A 21,939-nucleotide genomic window follows, 5' to 3' on the forward strand; every position below is an offset into this window, starting at 1 on the left:
ATTCCTTTATTGAAAGATAAACTTTATTTTTATTCTTTATTTATATTAATGATATTTATTACGCATAAGAATAAATATTAGAATTATAATTGTACTATTAATTATATAAGTAAAATGAAAAAAAAATGATTATTTTTATTCTAATTTAATAAATAATCAACTAATATATAACACTTATTATAGCGCATTTTATCTTATGCCCTTTCCTTTTTAGCCTGCTATAAAAAAGACTTCGGATAATCCCTTCAAATTCATTCGAGGTCCTGTGAATACAAATAAAATTTAGCCAAATTTGCTAAACTGCATCTGGACTAAATAAAATTGTTGAACCGACTCAAAGATCATCTCGATTGTCACTTTGCCATCTACTTAGAAATAATTAAAGTTTAAATTTTTCTTTGTATCTTGATCTGCCACAAAATAAAATCTAAAGATTCTTTTAGATCATAAATTTTAGAAGTTTTTATTTTTTAAATATTGTATCAAATCAAATAATGTCATTCATATCATTTATGGAAGGAATACTTTTTTATTTCGATTTATTTAGTTTGATGGCCTCATAAGTCATATCCCTTGATCTGTGGAGTTTTGTTTAGCCTGTAAATGCCAAGTTACAATTCTTATTAAGGCTTATAATCATCTACTATTATAATTCTTTGAAAAATGTTACACGTGTAGTAAAATATTTTATATTTATATATTTAAAAAGATATTATATTTATTATAGTTAAGTCTTTAAAAATGTCACACCACGTAAAAATTTTTGAATATGAGGGGTGAACTTGACTTAGGGTTGGTAAATAATAAAATGGATTAATTTAATTTGTAAAGGCATTTGATCCCAAAAACTTAAATTTGAATTAAATTTTATAATATGAATCAAACTTTGAAATCAATAATTTGTTACATGTCTCCACACAACAACAATTAATAACTTTGAAACTTGTAGGTAGACATAAATTCTTTTCATAAGAATAAGAACATTTCGTTCGTAAAGTGTAAATTTAAAAGAATTAAAACTATAAAACATTTTATTGTTTATTGAAATAAACTAAAGTACAATGAAACAAATCGAAGTTTGTGAGTTTTCAAGACAAAATAAATTGTACTTTCCCTTTGCAATAAACTTTTTTTTTTTGGTAATAGATGATGGTTATTATAATAATAATTTATTTTTTACATGCTTCTAGGTGATCAACGTGGGTTGATTTCAAAAACTTGGTAGCTAAGGTCTATTCTACCGCCCATAATAGCTCTTAGACTTCTTTCAAATGTAGTTCCTATCGTGTCTTTCCATAGAGCATTTCGGACACACACTGAAGGAACTTCCAAAAGTCTTGCTTCTTCAAAAATTAATGAGTTTGCTCCCATCTTTGCTAGCGCGTCCAACACCATATTTTCTTCTCTATAGCTATGGCGTACGACTGGATTCCCCAACCTTCTTAACCTGTACCTGCAATCATCAAGAATACCATCATAGAGAGCATGATTTTCCTTAAGCATTTTAATTACTTCCATAGAATCAGTGTGGATCTCCACAGGGGTGAATTGGTGATCCTCAATGGTTTTCGGTCCTTCATATAACGCAAGTAATTCCATTTGGATTAAAAGTGTTATTCATTACTCTCTCCCTTCATGCGGATTTACTTATCACATTTTGATTTGACATATTTATTAAAAAATAATAATTGATATATTGATTTTACCATACTATTTCTATTATGGGAGAATAATTAATTAATGTTAAGAATAAAATATAAAAAAATAACAAATAAAAATAACAAAAAAGATAGAGTACTATATATAGTAATTTTTGAAATTTTCCCTTCTCCCTTCTCCCTTCTCCCTTCTCCCCTTATTTCACCATCTCTACACATCCTAAATTGAGATGGCTAAATCGAGGGTGTACACATATTTAAACTATCTTTGATAGTGACGATTCGTATTTAAGTTTTTAAATGAGGGTGAAGTGTTTTATTTTAAATAGATAATCTGCTTATGCGAAGGGCATTTAAAGATTTACGTAAAAAATAAAATAAAACTGAGACACTTTGTCATGATATTCAATCAAAATGCTCTTTTAGCTTATTTTTACTTATCCACTATTTGAAAAATTGATTTTAACATTTTCTTATTACTTATTTTATTTCGTATTTTATCCTTTAACTTTATATACTTATTCCTCATATTAAATATTAAAACTTAATATTAAATTTTAATTAATATGGGCATAACATGGTAAATCACGTATGTTGACCATTTCTTTTTACAAAATGCATAAAGTTCAAAGTGAATAAATCCAAGTGAACAGAAAAAGTATATCATCATTAAAATAAAATTTACTCTCAAATTAAATATAAAGAATTGTTGATTATCCCATGCGGGTATGGATGCAAATGTCCATGCCAACAGAGCAACCAATAAAGGCCAGTGACAATCAACTTGCTAGCCAATTTGTGGATGATCATCACTAACTTGTTGAGTTGTGTGTTGATTTTTTTTTTTATTTGATGTTCGATACTTACATTAAAGTACGATTAATTTAAATTTATATCGAATAGGACCTATTCAGGATAGCGCTTTCTACCAATGATTTTTTCATATCCTAAGATAAAACCCAATACCTTTGATTAGGAAATGAGCAGTCACATCCCGTGCAACACATCCTTTGATGGTGATTGTGTGTTGGCTTGATGTTACTAAACTGAATTCTTGTCTTTTTTTTCTTTCTAATTTAGGTCATTATCTCAAATATGTACCTTTTTTTTAAATGTGTAAATATACTACTAGGATGTAATGTACTTCATCTCTTTTACTTTATATAGTATCATTTAAATTTTGAGAGTCAACTAATTTTTCTTTGAAGCTTTTTTATGTCTTTTAAATTTTTTAAATTGTTAATTTCTTCTCTTTGGATTCAAACATCAATTGCAACATTTGATAGACGACTCATTGGGATACATGTACATGAATAACACCTCCTGTCTAATTTATTAATTTAGGGGAAGATACCGAATCTTTATATTCGAAAAAGATTTTCATACAAATCTTTGAAGTAGATGGTAATTGATAAAATACTCTTTGATCATAATTTCCTATATGAATCTTTTGTTGAACATGTAACTTGTTATTGGTAAATGTAATTTACTATAATTTTTACGTAATTTAAGTTTTTCTAACATATGCGTGGTTCCTTTTCAATTAGAACAAGCATGTCGCTACACTATCTAAATCAATCAACCTATTCTTCTCACCTTATCACATGCACGATGTAAAATTTGATCAAGCCTAAGTCTCAACTATGCTTTTAGACAAAAAAAAAAAAAAAAAAAAAAACTATGCAATCACTGCAAATATAATCTGACTTATGAGTCGGAATATAATCGATTTCACAGAAGATAACATAGTTTCAATCCAGTTCATTCTTAAGTTATCAAGTTAAACGAATTATAAATGAAAAAATTACCAAAATAAATAAGATAAGTTTCTAAACTTCTATAAATCCCCCCACTACTAAAAAATTACTTAAATCTCAACATTTCATATTTTTTGGTAAAGTTGAGATACAAGTTAAACGTACAACTAACAAACCGACTCTTTACCAAAAATAATCAACTTCTCCTCTTTGTACGCCGCAATTTCTAGTGTGGTTTCTATCCAACTTCTCCATCTAATTTAAAACTTTCAATTAAGGTAATTCCTCCCCCCACCTCCACCCTATAAAATCAGCTTCAATTTATTCTATTCCGATTTGACGTTTTTTAAAAAAAAAAAATATTTTGCGCAAGTAAAGGTAAGTGAAATTTGAGTGTTTTGGTTGAGCAATTTCTTCGATTATACTTTTTTTATGCTTCATTATTTGAATTATCATTATGAATAGAGATTCTGGACCTTTTTTTAGTCTTGGGTTTTCTCAATTAGAAAGTATCAAAGAATCCCAAGAAGTTGTAAACTTCGTTCCTGGAAATTTTGACTATGAATTTGATGGTTTTGATGAAATAGATCAAAACATAGAAACGATCCCCAAACTATGAAGAAATTACGGCAAAAGCATGCTAAGAAGGACAAGAAAAAAGAAAGTAGTTCTAAGAAAAGAAGATCCAATAGTCCTGCAAGTAAAGCTCCCGCCAAGAGAAGAAGAATTGTCAAAGAAATTTGTAAAGATGAGCTTCCTAAGATAATTGCATGTTTAGATCTGTTGAATATTAGGCCGAGATACATATTTTGTCTTGGATGATACGTTTAGAAATTTATTGTCTATCTGGTTCTTTGTTGCTAATTTTATATGTATCCTGTGATTGTTTTGTATATTGAAATTAATAACAAAAGATACAAGTTTTTAAGTACATAGATACATGTTATGTTGACTTGTATCTATGAGTTGTTGTTAATGCTTTGATATGTATCTATTGGTGTTTAAATTTTACTGAAAGTCTTATTATAAGAGATATAAGTTATGAATTCATAGATACATGTTGTGTCAACTTGTATCTGGGACTAATTGTTAATACCTTGAAATATATCTAGTGTTGTTTAATTGTTATTGAAAGTCATATTACAAAAGATATAAATTTATATCTACATACATACATGTTGTATTAACTTGTATCTAAAGTATGATGTTCTTAGAGTTTTTGTTTACATTGGACAGTCTTAATGTAGAATTGTTGCATCTCAACTAATTTTATCATTATTGTTTCTTTTTTTTTTTTTGTAGGAATTGAGTTACGTTATAAAGGAAATTCCAACTCATCCTCTTAGATTTGTAAGTCCATGAAATTTAAGATTTAAGGATGAAATTAAAGAAGTTGTCGGCCAAGAAGTTTTACACTTATTTGAGAAGACTATTTTCAAATGTTATCTCAACATACCTCTTTCTAATTATATTGGACAAATAAAAAAATGTCTTCTTATGCTCGAGATCGAGCAACCAAATCAAGAAGAGATACATGTGTTTGTTAAAGGCCAGATTATTAGATTTTCCATCTATGAATTTGCTTGGGTAACTGGATTAAACTATTTTGGTAATGTTGATGATTTCAAATATGAAGATTCTTCTTTGAGTCGGCTTATGAAAAAGTATTTTCCATAATCAACGAATGGGGTAGATAAGGAGGCATTGGTGGAACGTTTTCTGAAGGAAAATTTTGAAAACAAAAAGGATGCCCTCCAGATGGCAATCCTATACTTAATCCACACATTCATCTACTCACAGCTGAATGCTTCTCCCAATTGATCCCTCGATTAAGTCCTAACTAGAAATATCTTAAGAGAAGAAGAGAAATTATTTGGATTCGAGGCGAAACCCCTTTCCAATGAGTCAAGTTGCCCAAGGGCCACCTCTCCGTCCTTACGGAGTTTTTTTGCTATGTCATTTTCTGATTTCAAAATGGTTGAAAATGAAAAATATGAATTCTTTTCTTGGGGTAAAGTGTCTTTCTTCAGGTTGATGGCTTCACTTAGGCAAGAATTTTCAATGGAGAAGCAGTTTTATAGGTTGGGTGGTATCCCTCAAGTTTTTAATGTGTGGATGTTTGAACTCTGTTCAAATGTTGATACCAAAGTTGCTGTGAAGGAGGGTAATAACATACCTCGTATATTAAATTGGAGGGTTGTTGCAGTCCGGCCCCAGTTTAATTAGTTTATGATCGGAAGCAAGGTACGATACTGATTGAATTTTTTTCATACATTGCATTATAGTATTTTTAGTTTTAATCGTAATAATATTTAATGGATAAATTTTTTGAACATAGTGTTCATATACCAACATTGTTCCTAGTGTGGGGGAGTTTGAAAAACTTGATTTGCCGCGAACTAGTTTTGCATCTGATCACCCTGGTACATCTTCAATGCCATCATCAACTAAAAATCCAGATCAGAGAAGTTACAGAGTGAATTTACCCAAGTTACCAAAGATCATGATAATTTTGATGACTTCAGTACGACGCCTCCACAATTTTTTATGAGGGAGTCGATACATGTATCTTGCACAGTATCTGCACCTCTATCAAAGAGTGAAAAAGATGTTCTTATAGGAAGAAGATCAGATAGTAAAGAATAAAGACAAATTCGGAATGCAAAAGAAAAACAGACATTAGGTATTTTTCATATCAACATATGTTATATTTTTCTCATAATGAAAACGTTTCTATATCGTGTTGTTTTTCATGCTTAAGAAATATTGGCGAATCCAATAGATACAGAAAAAAAGAGTAAAGTGGATGTTGATTCAACATGCATAAACAGGAAAGAGCTTTTGGTTAAAGCGGACCTAGATTCATTAGAGTCCGAAATAAAGACATATGTGAAGACTTACGTAAGGATCTATACTTTATTGCTATGTAAATTTATGATTTGTATGCATTTTAACTATTCAACTATGCATATTTATTAGATTGACCAAAAATTTAAATATTTGGAGCGTGTGATGAATGATAGATTCTCTGAAATTTTGAAGTCACTGCAGCAGAAAATGAGACTGTGGAGAAGGTAACATGCTTTAAAACAACACACATTTATTAACGACTATATTGAATTTATTCTTGCTGCTCATCCTTATGTTGTAGAAAAAAAAAGTACAAAACAAAGCCCGAAAGAGGGTCAATATTCAGATGAAGTTGCTGATTTTGAAGGCCATAGTAATCCCATCAGTCCACATTTTATCTCGAAAAAAACAGAGAAAATGGAGGTGGCCATGGATACATATTTTCTATTTTAGTTATCTTATAATGTTTATATATCCCAATGCTTACTTACTTTTCATAAGTACTAATTAACTAATTATATTGTATTGAATATGTTTATTCTCCGATAAAATATTTGGAAGAAAATATTTTAAAACAGAGCCGGCAAGAAGGTGATCCTTCAGATGATGTTATTGATGTTGCAGGACCAACTGGTATTGACAGTCTAGTGAAAGAAGCTGACAAATCAGTTGAAATAGATGAGGATAAAGCCAACAAAGCAACATCACCTTTCAAGGATGGTGAACAACATGAAAAGGTAACATTCATTATGTGTTTTTTAATTAACATGACTATTTTGGCATGCTTGAAATGATAAAATGTAAACTAAGACATATATGTAATAGGTAAAATGTAAACTAAGACATATATGTAATAGGTTTGTGCCTGTTTTATTTTACGGAATGAAAGATAAATATTTTTACTATATTTTTACTTTTTGTCTCTAACTTAACATTTAGGTATCTTGTACAATTTAATTAATTAAGTAGTAAGAATCTAATTCACTAAAAAAACATTGAACAGACAATTATATTATTAATATTTCAGATTTAAAATAATGTTTAGATACAAATTAAAATAAAGTTGAGATACAAGTTAAAATAAGTTTAGATACAAGTTAGAATAAAGTTTAAAGTAAAGTTGAGATACAAGTTAGAATAAAGTTTAAAGTAAAGTTGAGATACAAGTTAAAATAAAATTTAAATACAAGTTAAAATAAAGTTGAGATACAAGTTAAAATAAAGTTCAGATACAAGTTAAAATAAAGCTTAAAATAAAGTTGAGATACATAAATGGACATTGTTGTTACTATTTTTGTTTTAAAATAACTGGACTTTTTTGGTAAAATATTTGTTAATGTTTCAAATTATTTTTAGGATGATGAAATTGGGAAACTGAGTGACATTGTTGTTGAAGAAATGCAACTGCTTGATAGTATTATTTCAGGTGGAGAACATGATATGACATTGACAATTTACAAGCCTCCACCAACAACTCCAGACTAGTATATGATTAGTGATTCCATAATTTTGTTTGCCTTTCCTATGCCAAAAAAGAATATGTCAGATGATAAAAAGACACCTGCACCATGCTCAAGAAAATCATAAAAGATTTACGTTCTCCTTTTTTGACCCATTTTGGATCAAATTATAAAGGAAAGAAAAAGTTGGCTTCTAAAAAGCAAAAAAAATATCCATTCGAAGATTATGACATTACTAAAAATTCACCTAATGTAGAGATGAAAATATTTGAAGAATGGATTAATGATGGCCTTTACAAGCAACATATGAAAAAGTAAGCAACACATCTTATTCTAAATTCAAAAGTAATATATACAACTTACTATTTTTTTTTAAATCAACTGTACTTTTATGTTACAGAAAAGATAAGGATGATCACTACAAGGTGAATTATTCAACACTTGAATTTCGTCAACTAGATTTCGTAGTTGCTTTTTCAAAATTCAAAAACTGATTTTACTTGATGTATTAACAAAACAAGTGCTAGAACGATGAGATATTTTCATAATGGATATCAAAAATCTCAAATTCTGACATCGTGAAAGTACATTTTCATTAGTATATGCATTCCGTATTGTATGATATATATGATGTATTAAAGTCTTGAACATGAGGTTTTTAGATAGACTGCATAAATTAGATGAATTCTTTAATTAAAAATGCATACTAAGAAACTTGTTTCTATCAATTTTGATTATTTATTGCATTATAGATATTTTTTTTATTCTGTTCTTATATTTTATTAGATACATGATAACAAAAGATGTAACATCATATGTTAATATGTTTCTTATTGAAATATTTGTTTTTCAATTACCTTCATTTTTCTTCAAACTTTGTTTAAGTAGATTTTCATTAGTAAATACATTTCGGATTGTGTGATATCTATGATGAAGTATTAAAGTCTATAATATGAGTTACATTGACTACACAAGTTATAAGAATTGTTTAAGCTAAACATCATGCAAAAGGAATTTGTTTTTGTTAGATTTGTTGATTTGCTGTGAGTAAAGATATTTGAGATGTTTTAGCTGAATGTAATTTGTGTTAGATTCATAATAACAAAAAATGTATCATTCTATATGAATATATATGTTGTTCATTTGTTGCTCTTACAGTTACCAGAATTTTACATTTTATAACATTAGATACATAAACAATAATTTGTATCTCATTTCTAATTATTAAAGTTAATTCCTATGACATATATTTCAATTTATTATAATTTGAACAACATCTGACTGTCATTATGTACTACTTGAGGAAGAAGTACAAGAACAAGAATTTTTCAATCACCAGATACACTACCACAAATTGCTTTTCAAAGTGTACATAGATAAGGCATATGTGAATTACTATAATGCTGATGTTGCTAAGAATCTTGCAACTCAAGATGCATCTGTCAAGACTGATATAGTTGCTGATATGGAGATGTCATTGATTAACACCATCAACAGATTGAGTATGCGCGCAGGTCAGCCTTGGCATATGGCTAATGAGGTCTTTGTCCCAATTAACTGTGACGGTGTCTGTCACTGGGTATTGACAGTCATTACTTTAAAGGATTGATGCATTCATGTGTATGATTCAATGGCCTTTTCACAGAAAAGAACACAAACAAGTGAGATTGAAAAGTTGGTTGTAATGATTCAAACTTACCTTTACTACAGTGATTTTTTTCAGCACAAGGTACCTATTAATTGGGCTGTACTGAAATCATATAAGGGAAAGACCGAGCGAGATCCATTCCAAGTGGAATATGTATCTGAGATAGCACAACAAGATAGTGTAATTTTGTACGTATTACATTACCTTTTTGGTTGTTTTCATTACCATACACATGTATATTGATATTTTTAATTAAGTTATTCATTGCAATGCAGGGATTGTGGTATGTTTGTAGCTGTTTATGCCGAGTATCTGAGTGAGGGATTAGACATTTCATATTCGGGTATTGATGCTCAATACCATCGTCTGAAATATGCTACTCTTTTGTGCAAGTACGGATCTGAAAAAATAGAGAATGACTACTTTAGTGAGAATGGCGATCCACCAAGGCCAAGGAGCAAGTTCGCACCAAAAGAAATAGACCGTGTTTTGCATATTAAGTAGTTGTTTATTTGTTGGCTAGTTAGCTATTACAAAACGAGGAAGTTGTTAGAAACTTTAATGATGTTTTGATGATGTTAGTGGTGTTTAGATAATCATACATTATGTTTCTTTAATGATAAATAGTTTTACTTTGTTACCAATTATAATGCAATGCTCAAGCATTTAAGATATATTTATGTTTCAAAATACGTTTTTCTTACACTTTATAAAGACATAGTATTACATACATATTTTATAATATTTTTCAAACATATGTATCTAAAACAATGAAACATACATTACAATATAATGGTAGTAACCTTCACAACATTACATTATTTAGTATCTACAACAGTTTTTTGTTCCTACTAACACCTGTTGTCTCTAAAATGCATAACAAATTATAGCACAATTTAATAGTATTATCTTAAAATTATTGACATATTAGATTCTACAACTAATTATTTAAATTTGTATGTATAAAATTATCTGAGAAACATCTTATTAAATTATATGTATCTAGTACAAGAAAACATATTTTACTATATAATAATTATAAATAACAAAATATTGCATTATTATGTATCTATAGCCATTTTTTTACTCAAAATACATGTTTGCCTATAACCTGCATAACACATTATAGCAAAACTTAAAGTCCTATATGATACAATTATATTTTATAATTGATACAACTTGTGTAAACTACATCTATAAATTTATGGAAGATACATCCTATAAAAATGTAACTCTTTTCAATCATTTACTACAACATAATAACTAAAACAAAATTTAATAACATTATCAGTTCAATATATCTTACTTTCTATATGATGTGTCACGACAATTTAAATCTTCAAAACATATATAAATAATTAACAAATGAGCGAAAACAACTATTTATTTCGGAAACTATTTTTCTTAAAAAAATTTAAAAACAACAATGTCATCATTTAAAGCGTCGCATAAAAAAGAAAAAAATCCAACTACAAGCTAAGAAATTATTCCACATTGTTTATCAGTCTACTACAGTGTCAATCCTTCTTTGGAAAGAAGTTACAAGTACGCCTGTTGTGACCTGCATAACCACTTCTCCCACAACGATTACTGTTCAATGTCATTGTTTCACTTGATTTCTTGTGCCTGTTTTTCTTTGACCTTCCGGGTGGACGTTTGTATTTTGGTGGTAACACAACTTCGTCCATAACTTCTTGTGGCACAATTCAATCCTTCTAATCCGGCATTGGAAACATAGATTCTTCATATGTCTTCCTTAATGTTTCAGGATATTAAAACTCTGAGCAATAAGATTTCATATCAACTACATGCTTGCTTTTTAGTATTGCGATCGCGTGTTCATATGTTATCTCGTCTAATTGGAATCTACCACAACTGCAAGTCCTCCTATCAAGACATACTATGTACTTTCTGCCGTCATCGTAAATAAAATATACATATATTGATGACGCACTAACCTACAAGATTAATCATAATATGTTAACACATAGATACATATTGATCTTTTTAGAATATTTTGTATAACTTCAACAAAAAAGTTGATTAAATTATTGTAACATTTTTCAAAATAAATTTTTAAAACAAATAGTATCATGTAATATGAATCAAACATTACATAATATATAAAACTAAACTAAACATCTAAACTAACCTTAAGCCTTGAAGATTTTGAAGTATTTAGCTGAAGAATTTCTTCGAATCTACTACCCAGTGACGTGTTTGCATAAGATGCTCTTTCTCTATTCTTGCAATTTCACTTTTCAAATAATTTTCTAGTCTGCTCCAAAAATTCTATTATCGGCAACTCACGTGCTATCTTCAGTTTACAATTTATACACTCTGGTATATTTGAAGTCATCATTCTACCACGATTAACAGGTGCATATATGCGTGCTTACTTTTCAAATCCAGCATCCTCAAGATAAGACTTTACCCTTTGATCAATCTTCCCAACTTGATTCCGAAAAAAATCAAACTCATCTTTACGGTAAGTCTTGGCCCTAGCATAGTAAATATCGCTAAGTCTATCTTTACTCTTCCTGAAGTTTGTGCAAACATTCTTCCACAAGTGTCAAGTGCATGCGAGGTGAGGTACATTCGGATATACAACACTGACAACCTTTATTATGCTTTCATGACGATCGGACACAGCACACATACTGTCGCGCTCTCCAAAAATAATTCTGAAATTCTTAAAAAACCAAGTGCACAAATTATCGTTTTCACTGTCAACAAAACCATACTCAATCGGCAGAATGTGTTCTACAATTTTGGTAATAAAAAAATTAATTAAGTAGATACAAGTAAACTATTTCTCAAATTAAAATACAATTACCACAAATTATGATCTGAATTACATCACAAAGTAACTATACATACAAATAAATATAAATTACCTGCTCCATCAAGAGTGCTTACGGAAACAAATGTACCTTTATATGCTCCACTCAAATGTGCACCATCAACCACAACTACAGGCCTGCAATACTCGAAATCACTCTTCAAAGGTTGCAATGCAATGAACAAATACATTAATTTATTATCCTTTGATTTATGCATTCTAATATGTGAATCTGGATATACAAAATTTAACATGTATATATATCTAGCCATTTGTTGGTAACCATCCGCAGGTTTCCCCCTTAACATCTCAATCGTACGTTCTTTAGCCCTCCAAGTCTTTCAATAGTTAATGTCTACACCAAAAGCATTTTTAATATCTTTAATTATATCATTCGGGGTGTGTATTCTCTTATAATTGAAAAGTTTTGATGCAGCAAAACCACTAATAAATTCAACTGTAGCTTGAAGTTGAGTAAAAACTCGATCTTTCAACGGGCATGTGTGGACATCTTTAAAAAATTTAACTTTAAATAGTTCAGTCCCCCGACAACATGATGCTTTAAATATCCAAACACAATCCTCCGAATGACATCGTAGTACATAGCTGAATCAATGAAAACAAAAGTTCAAATTATTTTTCTTCGCGCACTGACAAAAAAAATAGATTTCTAGATACATTAACTGCACAAACTTGTACAACATGTATCTAAGACATTTCTATTATATAGATAAAACAAAAACGCAACAAGAAACGTAATTAACAGAACTTCATAAACCCAGATACAAGATGAGCAAAATGTATCATTATCATAACAAAATGTATCTCTGCCTTCATAACATAAAGACAAAAATTAACTGCACAAACTTGTACAACATGTATCTAAGACCTTTCTATTTTATAGATAAAACTTAAACACAACAAGAAATATAATTAAATAGAACTTCATAAACTCAGATACAAGATGAGCAAAATGTATCATTATCATAACAAAATGTATCTCGGCCTTCATAACATAAAGATAAAAAAATTTCTGTAAAATAATCATCAACCAAACATTGAATACAAAATTAAATTAACAACACTTGCTACATAAAAAACATAACATATTTTTTCTTATCCGATCTTTTGGCATAGAAATTGAAGGAATGTTAATTGCAAACTGTGCCACAATCGAAATGAGAGTATACTTGTCCTTGTAGATTTGCAAAACCTTAACATCACTATGTTTGAAATCAGTAATGATCTTGTTCCCCTTTTTATCCAATAAAGGTAAAGGACAAGAAGAATTAGATTTATAACTAATTATTTCTGCAACTTTTTTCTGCTGGACTTTTCAAACATATTACAACACCAACTTTTCCATCAAACAACATTTCACTAGCAGACTTATCTAATGTAGTAATGATAAGAGGATACATCCCAAATCCACACTCAATTTTCTTAATTTCGACTTACAGCTTCACACTCATTTCGTTACGAATCAACAATGGACAAACATTTCCTTCAACAATGTAACGAGCTTCAATTTTTTTCCTTGTTTCATCAATTTTCAGTTCTCCCGCAATAGTTGAAACCAATTTTTCGTAAGTTACATGTTCAATGATCACAATTTCATCACTCTTATAACCAACATACTTGATTTTGTTAATCCAAACATCGGAATGACATAAAAACACCGAAATATTCATATCAAATACACAAATAAAATTAACAAATCAAAGAAAAAAATGTTCGTATGTTTTCTCTAAACAAGACGAATGAAGATTTTTCAATTTCAAAAAAGATTATAAAAATATTTTTGGGTTAACGTGATGGAATAATAAACTGATTACCATAAATTGTGGAATTTCATTTTATTTTTAACCTTAATTAGTTAGCTTAAATGTTGTTTTAATACAAAATTATCTATTACATCCCTTAAAACATGTTGATTTAGTTAATTAAGACTTGTATCCGTAGTATGTATCTAATGTAATTAACGTATCATCAAAGGTCAAAAATTGAGATTTTAAAAAAAATTGTGATTTTTAGTAATTAATAGTAAACATGTTGTTATATATGTAATTTTCACTAAATAAATTGATCTTACAGTATTAGCCCAAAATATAGAACATATGAAAATGCAGTTCAATATTGAACTGGACCTAGCACCAATAAAGCCCAATTAATCCAGCTATGAATAGTTGCGTGGGTGGATATGTAGCACGAAAAACCCTTTGGGTCATTTGATTCGCGGAAAAAAGTTAGGGAAAAGGACACTCTATAGCACTTTTTAAAATAAATAGTCCAAATTAAAAAAAATTTTAAAGAGTGGCCAGTCAGATATATTATTTCCGCTTTATAGTCAGTTTCTAATTTGGATCATTTTGGCCTACGTAATCCATATACAATACTGATACAATATTCAACTTGGGCAATTCGGTCCTTTTAAAAATATTTCAACTTTTTTTACCATAAATTTTTTAACTGATCAAATATTCTATTTTTTTATTATTTAAAAATAATAATTAAATTATATAAAAATGATATAGTTGTTAATTAGAATATGTATCTATATAAGATATATGCTGGAAATTGTATAGTTCTATCAAATATATATATATGTATAAAATATATAGAAAGTGTATAAAAATTATATAATTATTGTATAAAACGTGTAAAAAAATATACAGTTATTGTATAAATTGTGTATCAAAACTGTATAATTTTCGTACAAAATATTTATATGTATAAGATATGTATAGAAACTGTATAGAAGGTGTGTAGAAATAGTATAGAACAAGTCAGTAAATTGAAATGGTTAGAAAGTGGAATTTAAATTTCACGGTTATTTTCATGGAAATAGTTTAATTTGAAGTATCGTTTCTGTCCTTTCCCCAAAAAGTTATTTTGAGATTATAATTTTCGGATTATAATTATAATTTTTTTCACCTCTTAGGTGAGACAAAATAACACTGAATTTGAGGTATAAATTTATTTTGAGATTAATTCAGTGGCGGATACAAGATTTAGGGATCGTGGGTGTTCGAACGGTTCAAACACATATATTGACGCCCAAAGCTTCAAGGTTACGTCTGCAAACTAAAACACGCAGCTACTTTCTTGATTCACTGCGTGTTTTTCTAAACTTTATACCAAATTTTATACTTTTTTATATTATTATACCTAATCTGTATTGAATTTAATGAATGTCGAAGCACCAAAAAGATTGGCTACAGGTTCACCCCTGGATTAATTGTATTCTTAACCAAATAAATCTTAAAATTAATTTCAAACTTAAAGGACATCTCACCTAGTAATTTTTATATAATTATGTAAAATCAATGTTGGAGTTCATGAATTTCAAATCTTTTATCCATTCTATCCTGCCAATTTGCAAGAACTAAAAACAAAAATAAATAAAGATAAGGAAAAGGGAATTTGACTAGATCTATAAATACAAATCATATCCGTGAAGGAAAAAACAATGGATCTAACTTTGATTAGACCTTCTATAAAGCAAAAAGTACGAACAACAGAGAATTACATAAACTATTTAAATGTGATTTAATAACCGTAAGAATAAAATTATGTTCGTACACATCAATTTCTTCGAAGAGGTTTTCTATTTTTACAAGGTAGAAATAAAACTACTTACACATCACTTTCTGCAATTTCTACTTGCGAAATTACACTAAATACGTTAATGTTGTTAAATTTAGTGATGTGACTTTCCATGTCTTTTATGGTACTAGCAATTGAAAGATAGGAAGAACCATTTATACATTTTTGATTTTATTCACCTCTGTTAAATGCCATGCCACCACATAGATTGCGACAAATTCTTTAGCTTATTTTTTTTTTTTTTTTTTAAATTTGTGATGATATTTATATTGAAGTTCAATTAAATTCAGATTCACGTTGGAGAGTTTAATATTTGGGGTACAACACTGCCTATAAAAAGGCAATTTCATATTTAAAGCTCGAATATGAGACCTTTAATTAAAATTGACGAAATAATTACTACACCGATCTACTACAATTTTGAGTATCGTTTTGCTTTATGTATCCTAATTTTCCTTTCATTACATACCACTGTCAGAATAATCAATGGAGAGAAGAAGCATTTTATATAAAAGGAACAATTTCACTAAACCAAAACGATCAACCTATCAATATCATTACAATTGCTATTCCCAAAAAGAGAAGAAAATTAAATATTTATAGTCAAAACATAGTAATAAAAATATAATACTGCTAATGTACAAGAAGTTCTAGATGCCTTTTCCTATATGTGTGAATATGTGTGTAAGTTGTTCATTGGATTTTGACCCAAATTCCTACACTTGGTATAGTTTGATGAACCACAAAGAACATATAATAGCCAGGTGGGGCTAATTTAGCATTATTTGGAGTCACCACATTGATTTGATAGTCTTTTATCCCAACTTGTCTCATATTTTCACTTGCTAGCACCAATAACCTTTGGTTCATAGTAAATGAATGTGTGTTAAATCCCGGTGCAACCATTGTCACCTTGACCAAATTTGTATCGACCACCCCGGGAACCGTGAACCAAATGGGCACATGCTGTCCATACCCGATTGTATATTGAGGAGCGCGTGAGATGATCTGTGGACGCAAATAATCAAATGATGAATCCAAATAAGATGGTGAGAATGCCTCCAAACGTAACTCCGTAGGAAAATTAACTCCAGTAAAATTGTAGTATACATGTGGGTTACTACCCCCAACAAGTACACGACCATCTCGAAGTAAAACTGCAGTTGAATGATACATCCTAGGTATGGGACTTGAGTTTTGAACCTCGAATCGAGAGCCCAACGGGTTATCAGGTCGGTAAATCACGGGTTCCAAAACCGGGTCCCGCCCGTTTTCCCATCCTCCAGTACCCTTGGCAGCTCCATTAATAATCAACACATGTCCATTGGGTAATGTTACCATATCACCCATTGTCCTAGCCAATGGCATGGTCTCCATAGTCCATTTTGGATCAGGGTCGGTTATTCTAACCCGTCCGCATGTATTCAATGCACCCAAAAAAGTACTATGATTTTGGGCACTAATAAAAGAACCTTTTGGTGCACCACCACATACCAAAACTTCGGCTTCAACTTCTTGATCTTGTGCTTGTAAATTCAACGGAAGAAGAACAGCAGAACCCGTACTTGGATAATTTCTCGGGTCACCATCAGGTATTTCCGAGTAATTCTTCACCACTACATTCTTCGTATAATCGAACAAAATAGCTCGATTATTCGCGAAAATGAATAAATTCCCATCCACATTAAGGAAAACAAAAGGGTACAAATTATTCTCAACTCCAGGAACATGTGTTTGCACAAGAAATGGCAAACTATATGCATTATGAGCCCAAGATGTCTTTGGTATGAACTCATAGTTAAAAGTCCTACGACCACCAATAACAATTTGTCTACCATCTGGTAAAATATGATTTGTTGCATACCATCTTCTTTGAATTAATGCACCTGGAATTTCTTGCCAATCACAAATAGCACTAGTTGCACCATTACAAGGTTTGAAAACTCTTACAACTTTTTCACCATCATTGAATCCACCAGTCTGGACTAACGATCCATCAGGGGATATCGAACCCGATGAGCACCAAACATCAGTTTGGACCATAAGTGGACGTATCGTGTTACTAGCAACATCATATTCAACAGAGTGAGCAGAACAATCGACTTTTAAGCTCGTATCATTTTGATCATAACGACATTTACCATAGGGCAGCGAAATGTTAGACGCGCCAAAATCAGTACGATCATAGATGACAACTCTATCGTTGTTGAGTAGTTGCATGTGCATGGCAGTAATACCAATGTTCGATGATAGTAAGTCCCATTTTCCTCCACGGCCGCCTACAGGGGCAGCTGCGAAGGCGAAATTGGCCCCGTGACATGTGAGTAGTAGTAGTAGAAAGATGTTACGAACTATGAAGAAAAGAATATTATTACTACTACTAGTACCTTTCATGATGAGCTGTGTTTTTTTGGTTTGTTTTTTCTGACAAGTTATGACAAAAATTATAAATTGTGTGAATAATAATGTAATAGAGGTGTATGTAATTTTCTTGGTTGGGACTTTGGGATGTGTTGTATGTGGCTAGTAAAATTCTTGAAGAATGGATGTACTTTATATATCTATAGGGGTGTCACGGAGACGGAGGTAGCAAAATATAGCAAGGAGTAATTGTGGTCGGTGATGGTTTTATTAGGAGAAGAGTGATGATTATTGGAATCTGATTAAATTTGAGTTCATGCCAGCGAATACTTCTATTTATAATAGTGGAAGATCTAATTTAGTTGGGCTTAGGAATCTAATCCTATTTTATTTAGGCTAAACTATTATTTAGATAATAATTTAGATTCATGTAAGCAACAATACTGTTTATAATAATAGTGTAAACCTAATTTAGATAGGATTAGGAAATCTATTCCTTATATTATTTGGACCAAAAACGTCATTTAGATAAGATTGTAAGAATTAAATAAACAGTAAATCCTAAACAAATTTGGATTAACGCCAGCAACATTTCTGTTCATATTGGTGTAAAATCTGATTTAGATAGGATTAGAAAGTTTATTCCTACATTATTTAGATAAAGATTTTATTTAGATATTGATAAAATAAATATCAAATCCTAAATAAATTGGGTTTCCAAAATCAACTTTCGTTAGAAAAAAGAAAAAGGAGAATATAAGAAGACAAAATATTTTCACATGAATGAGATAAGAAGTTGTCTCGTGGGATCTATCTAATAACTACATATTCAGCTGATGATATTTATCTCAGGGAATATAAAGAAAAAGGGTAAAAGAATATACTTAAAATTCACTGAATTTATTATCTGTTGTTAGTTTGACCTAAAAAATTATCGTTACTTAAATAATAATTTGGTGCGTAGGTTTTCTAAAAAGAGTCGGACCTCAAAGAATCCTATTTCTAATTGTTACCTCAATTATTTGATTGATGAGCAGTATGAGTCGTGCACATATGGTGTAAATTATCAGCTTTGACAGGTCAAAAAAATACATGCAAGGAATATATACCTTTACCATTTACTTGAAGAAACTTAACATGCTCACATATATAATTTCTTTTCTTGTACTCTTTGGTTTGTCATTTAGGTATACATCAACTAGTTAAGATCCCCCATGCCCCTCCCCCACCCCGTCCCCCCACCCAAACACACACACACAATAAAAAAATAAATTACATTTTGATGATATGGAGAGCCCTTTGTCATGACTCATGACTACTTGGTGTATCGAGTCACATTGGCAGATTTAAAATTTAAAGTTGTTTTTTCTAAAAAAAAAAAGTAATAATTTCAAATTAATTTACAATGATATTAACTAATTTCACAATACAAAATTTTTGTGGAATTTTTAATGTATATATAGGGTATCAATAAAAGCTACTGAATTTCTGAAAAACAATATCGGAAGAGCTGTATCAACCCCTATTTTTGTTCAATTAGTTTCTAAAAATCTATTTATTTTGAAAATTATTTCTCTCATAAATATTTTTGGAGAGTTAACAATTGTATTTGATTAATTAATTTGAAAAGCATTTTTATTAATATTAATTAGAATATTAATTTGTGTTTGATTAGGATTTCAAAAGTATTTTAGCAAAAAAAGATATTGAAGCCTCTTGTTCTAAAGATAATTCCTTCTATGTATTATTCGAAATACTTATTTTTTTTCAATCTAAAAGTTTAGCCAAACACCCCAATTCTCCAAAATAAATATTTTTTGAAAAAAGAAAGAAAGCAATCTATAGCAATTTGAAAAAACAGCAATCTATGGCAATTTGTACTAACTTTGTTTTTACCTTAATTAAGTTTTACTAAAATTCCAATCTTGAAAATTTGATTGTATAGGAGGTAAATCTTTGACTAGCTTAATTAGTCATTCTCAATTTCTCATGATATTGTTTTGTGTGAGATTTCACCCAATTCATAGTACGATTAATTATTGCGATGAACGTCTGATATTTGATTTAGAATATGTTGTGAACATCATCAATTTTGGACAAGTGAATCACAGAAATAAGTCCTTATATTCGTTGATGCGAAAATGAATAAGATGATTTAAATATTTAGTGCGAATAAAATTTTAAATCTTATGGTAGTAAATATATCATTGAACACATGAGATTAATAATTAAGATAACCAATTATTTAGTATCTTTCGTTTATTTGGGTACATAACATAATACGTACGGCCAATGGTGGAGTTAGCTTAGAGCTCAGGGGTTCATCATAACTCCTCGATGGTAAATTATAATTTATACGTGATTGGAATTATTTTATCTCTCTCAATATATAATAGACGTCGAGCCTTCTTCGATTAGTTCGTGTGTTTATTTTTTATATTTTGAATTTCGTAATGAAAATTTAAGTTTCGCCACTGAATATGGGGTAATCAAGCCATAATTTTCCCCATCTACATTGTCGATTTTATTATAATTTTCCTAATGAGGTATTGAGAATTGACAATTAATCTGGACGGTCCACCATTAATATCGGTACAGAATGAAATTTCTGCAAATAGAAGACAAATTAGACAAGCAATTAAAGTCTGAATTTTGTGGTGTAAAATGAGTTATTGAAATATATTTTTGCAAATGCAGTTATAGCCTTAATTATCATAGTACTGGTACTTATAATTTTATGGTAACTGATAATTAAATTTGAACAAACTCGTGTTATGGATACTAATCTGGAATTAATTAAGTTGTTACGGAGCATTATTTTTCTTAAAACTACTAGTCCCAATTAATAGTTTAATAATACAGCTTTACAAGTCACTCTCTCTCTCTTTTTAATTATTTACTTTCTTAGTACTGTTCTTCATTTTAATTAAATTATTTATTTTAGATTACATTCACAATTCAATTCATAATACTTATTGTTCGTTTGGTTAAAAAGATCTTACGGATTTGTCTCTCAAGCTGCATTATCATTGAGTTTAAAAGTATGTTTTATATTAAAGACACTTCAACAATTTTGATGTTAGGTCATTCTCTTTGACCCATCCCAGTCATGAGCGTTACATTGGCAATATTAGGGAGTTCTCTAATTACAAAAAATAAAGCCAATTGTCTTCTATAATATGCAAATGTGACTTGATAGTGTAAAAAATAAAACAAAATTCTACATTGGTGATTATTAGTTAAACTTATACAAAAATGAATACGCCGTACATAACATCAGCTTGATTTTGCTCATCCAGAAATGAATAATATTAGTAAATTGATTAGTTGGACATGACTCACATAACTATAATTACTTGCTCCCTCCATTTATTTTTATTTGTCCATGTTATTAAAAATAAATGTTTAATAATACTTATTTAATTTGAAAAAATTAATGAATAATTTGGCCATTTGTGCCAGTTTACCTTGTTATAAATACTATTCATTACCTAAACTTATTATATTTAAAAGATGATATAGTAAAAATATTTATATATTTATTGAATCTTAAGATGTATATCAAGTCAAAAGTGTACAACGAGGAGTGGATATTTATCGTTTGTAACTAGAAATTTTAGAGGTAGTATTAATTATGAGATAAATTGTAATTTATTTCTGCTTGCTGACATTAAATCCACTATTGGACATGTTAAAAGTATATGAGGAAGCACCAAACGTAATGCTAAAGAGGAAAGTCCTAAAAGGGTAGAAGATA

The 21,939-nt window shown here is 29.6% G+C and overlaps 1 protein-coding gene across 1 annotated transcript; it reads right to left on the bottom strand.

The window, feature by feature from the left end:
- Nucleotides 1-16,209: 16,209 nt before the first annotated feature.
- On the bottom strand, nt 16,210-18,618 carry LOC107851796 (aldehyde oxidase GLOX-like). The gene has a single exon (XM_016696885.2). The coding sequence runs from the start codon at nt 18,213-18,215 to the stop codon at nt 16,515-16,517; it is 1,701 nt and encodes a 566-aa protein (XP_016552371.1). The 5' UTR covers nt 18,216-18,618; the 3' UTR covers nt 16,210-16,514.
- Between the last annotated feature and the right edge of the window lie 3,321 nt (nt 18,619-21,939).

The sequence above is a fragment of the Capsicum annuum genome, chromosome 12 (genome assembly GCF_002878395.1).
Source record: "Capsicum annuum cultivar UCD-10X-F1 chromosome 12, UCD10Xv1.1, whole genome shotgun sequence".
In the NCBI taxonomy this organism is placed as follows: domain Eukaryota; kingdom Viridiplantae; phylum Streptophyta; class Magnoliopsida; order Solanales; family Solanaceae; genus Capsicum; species Capsicum annuum.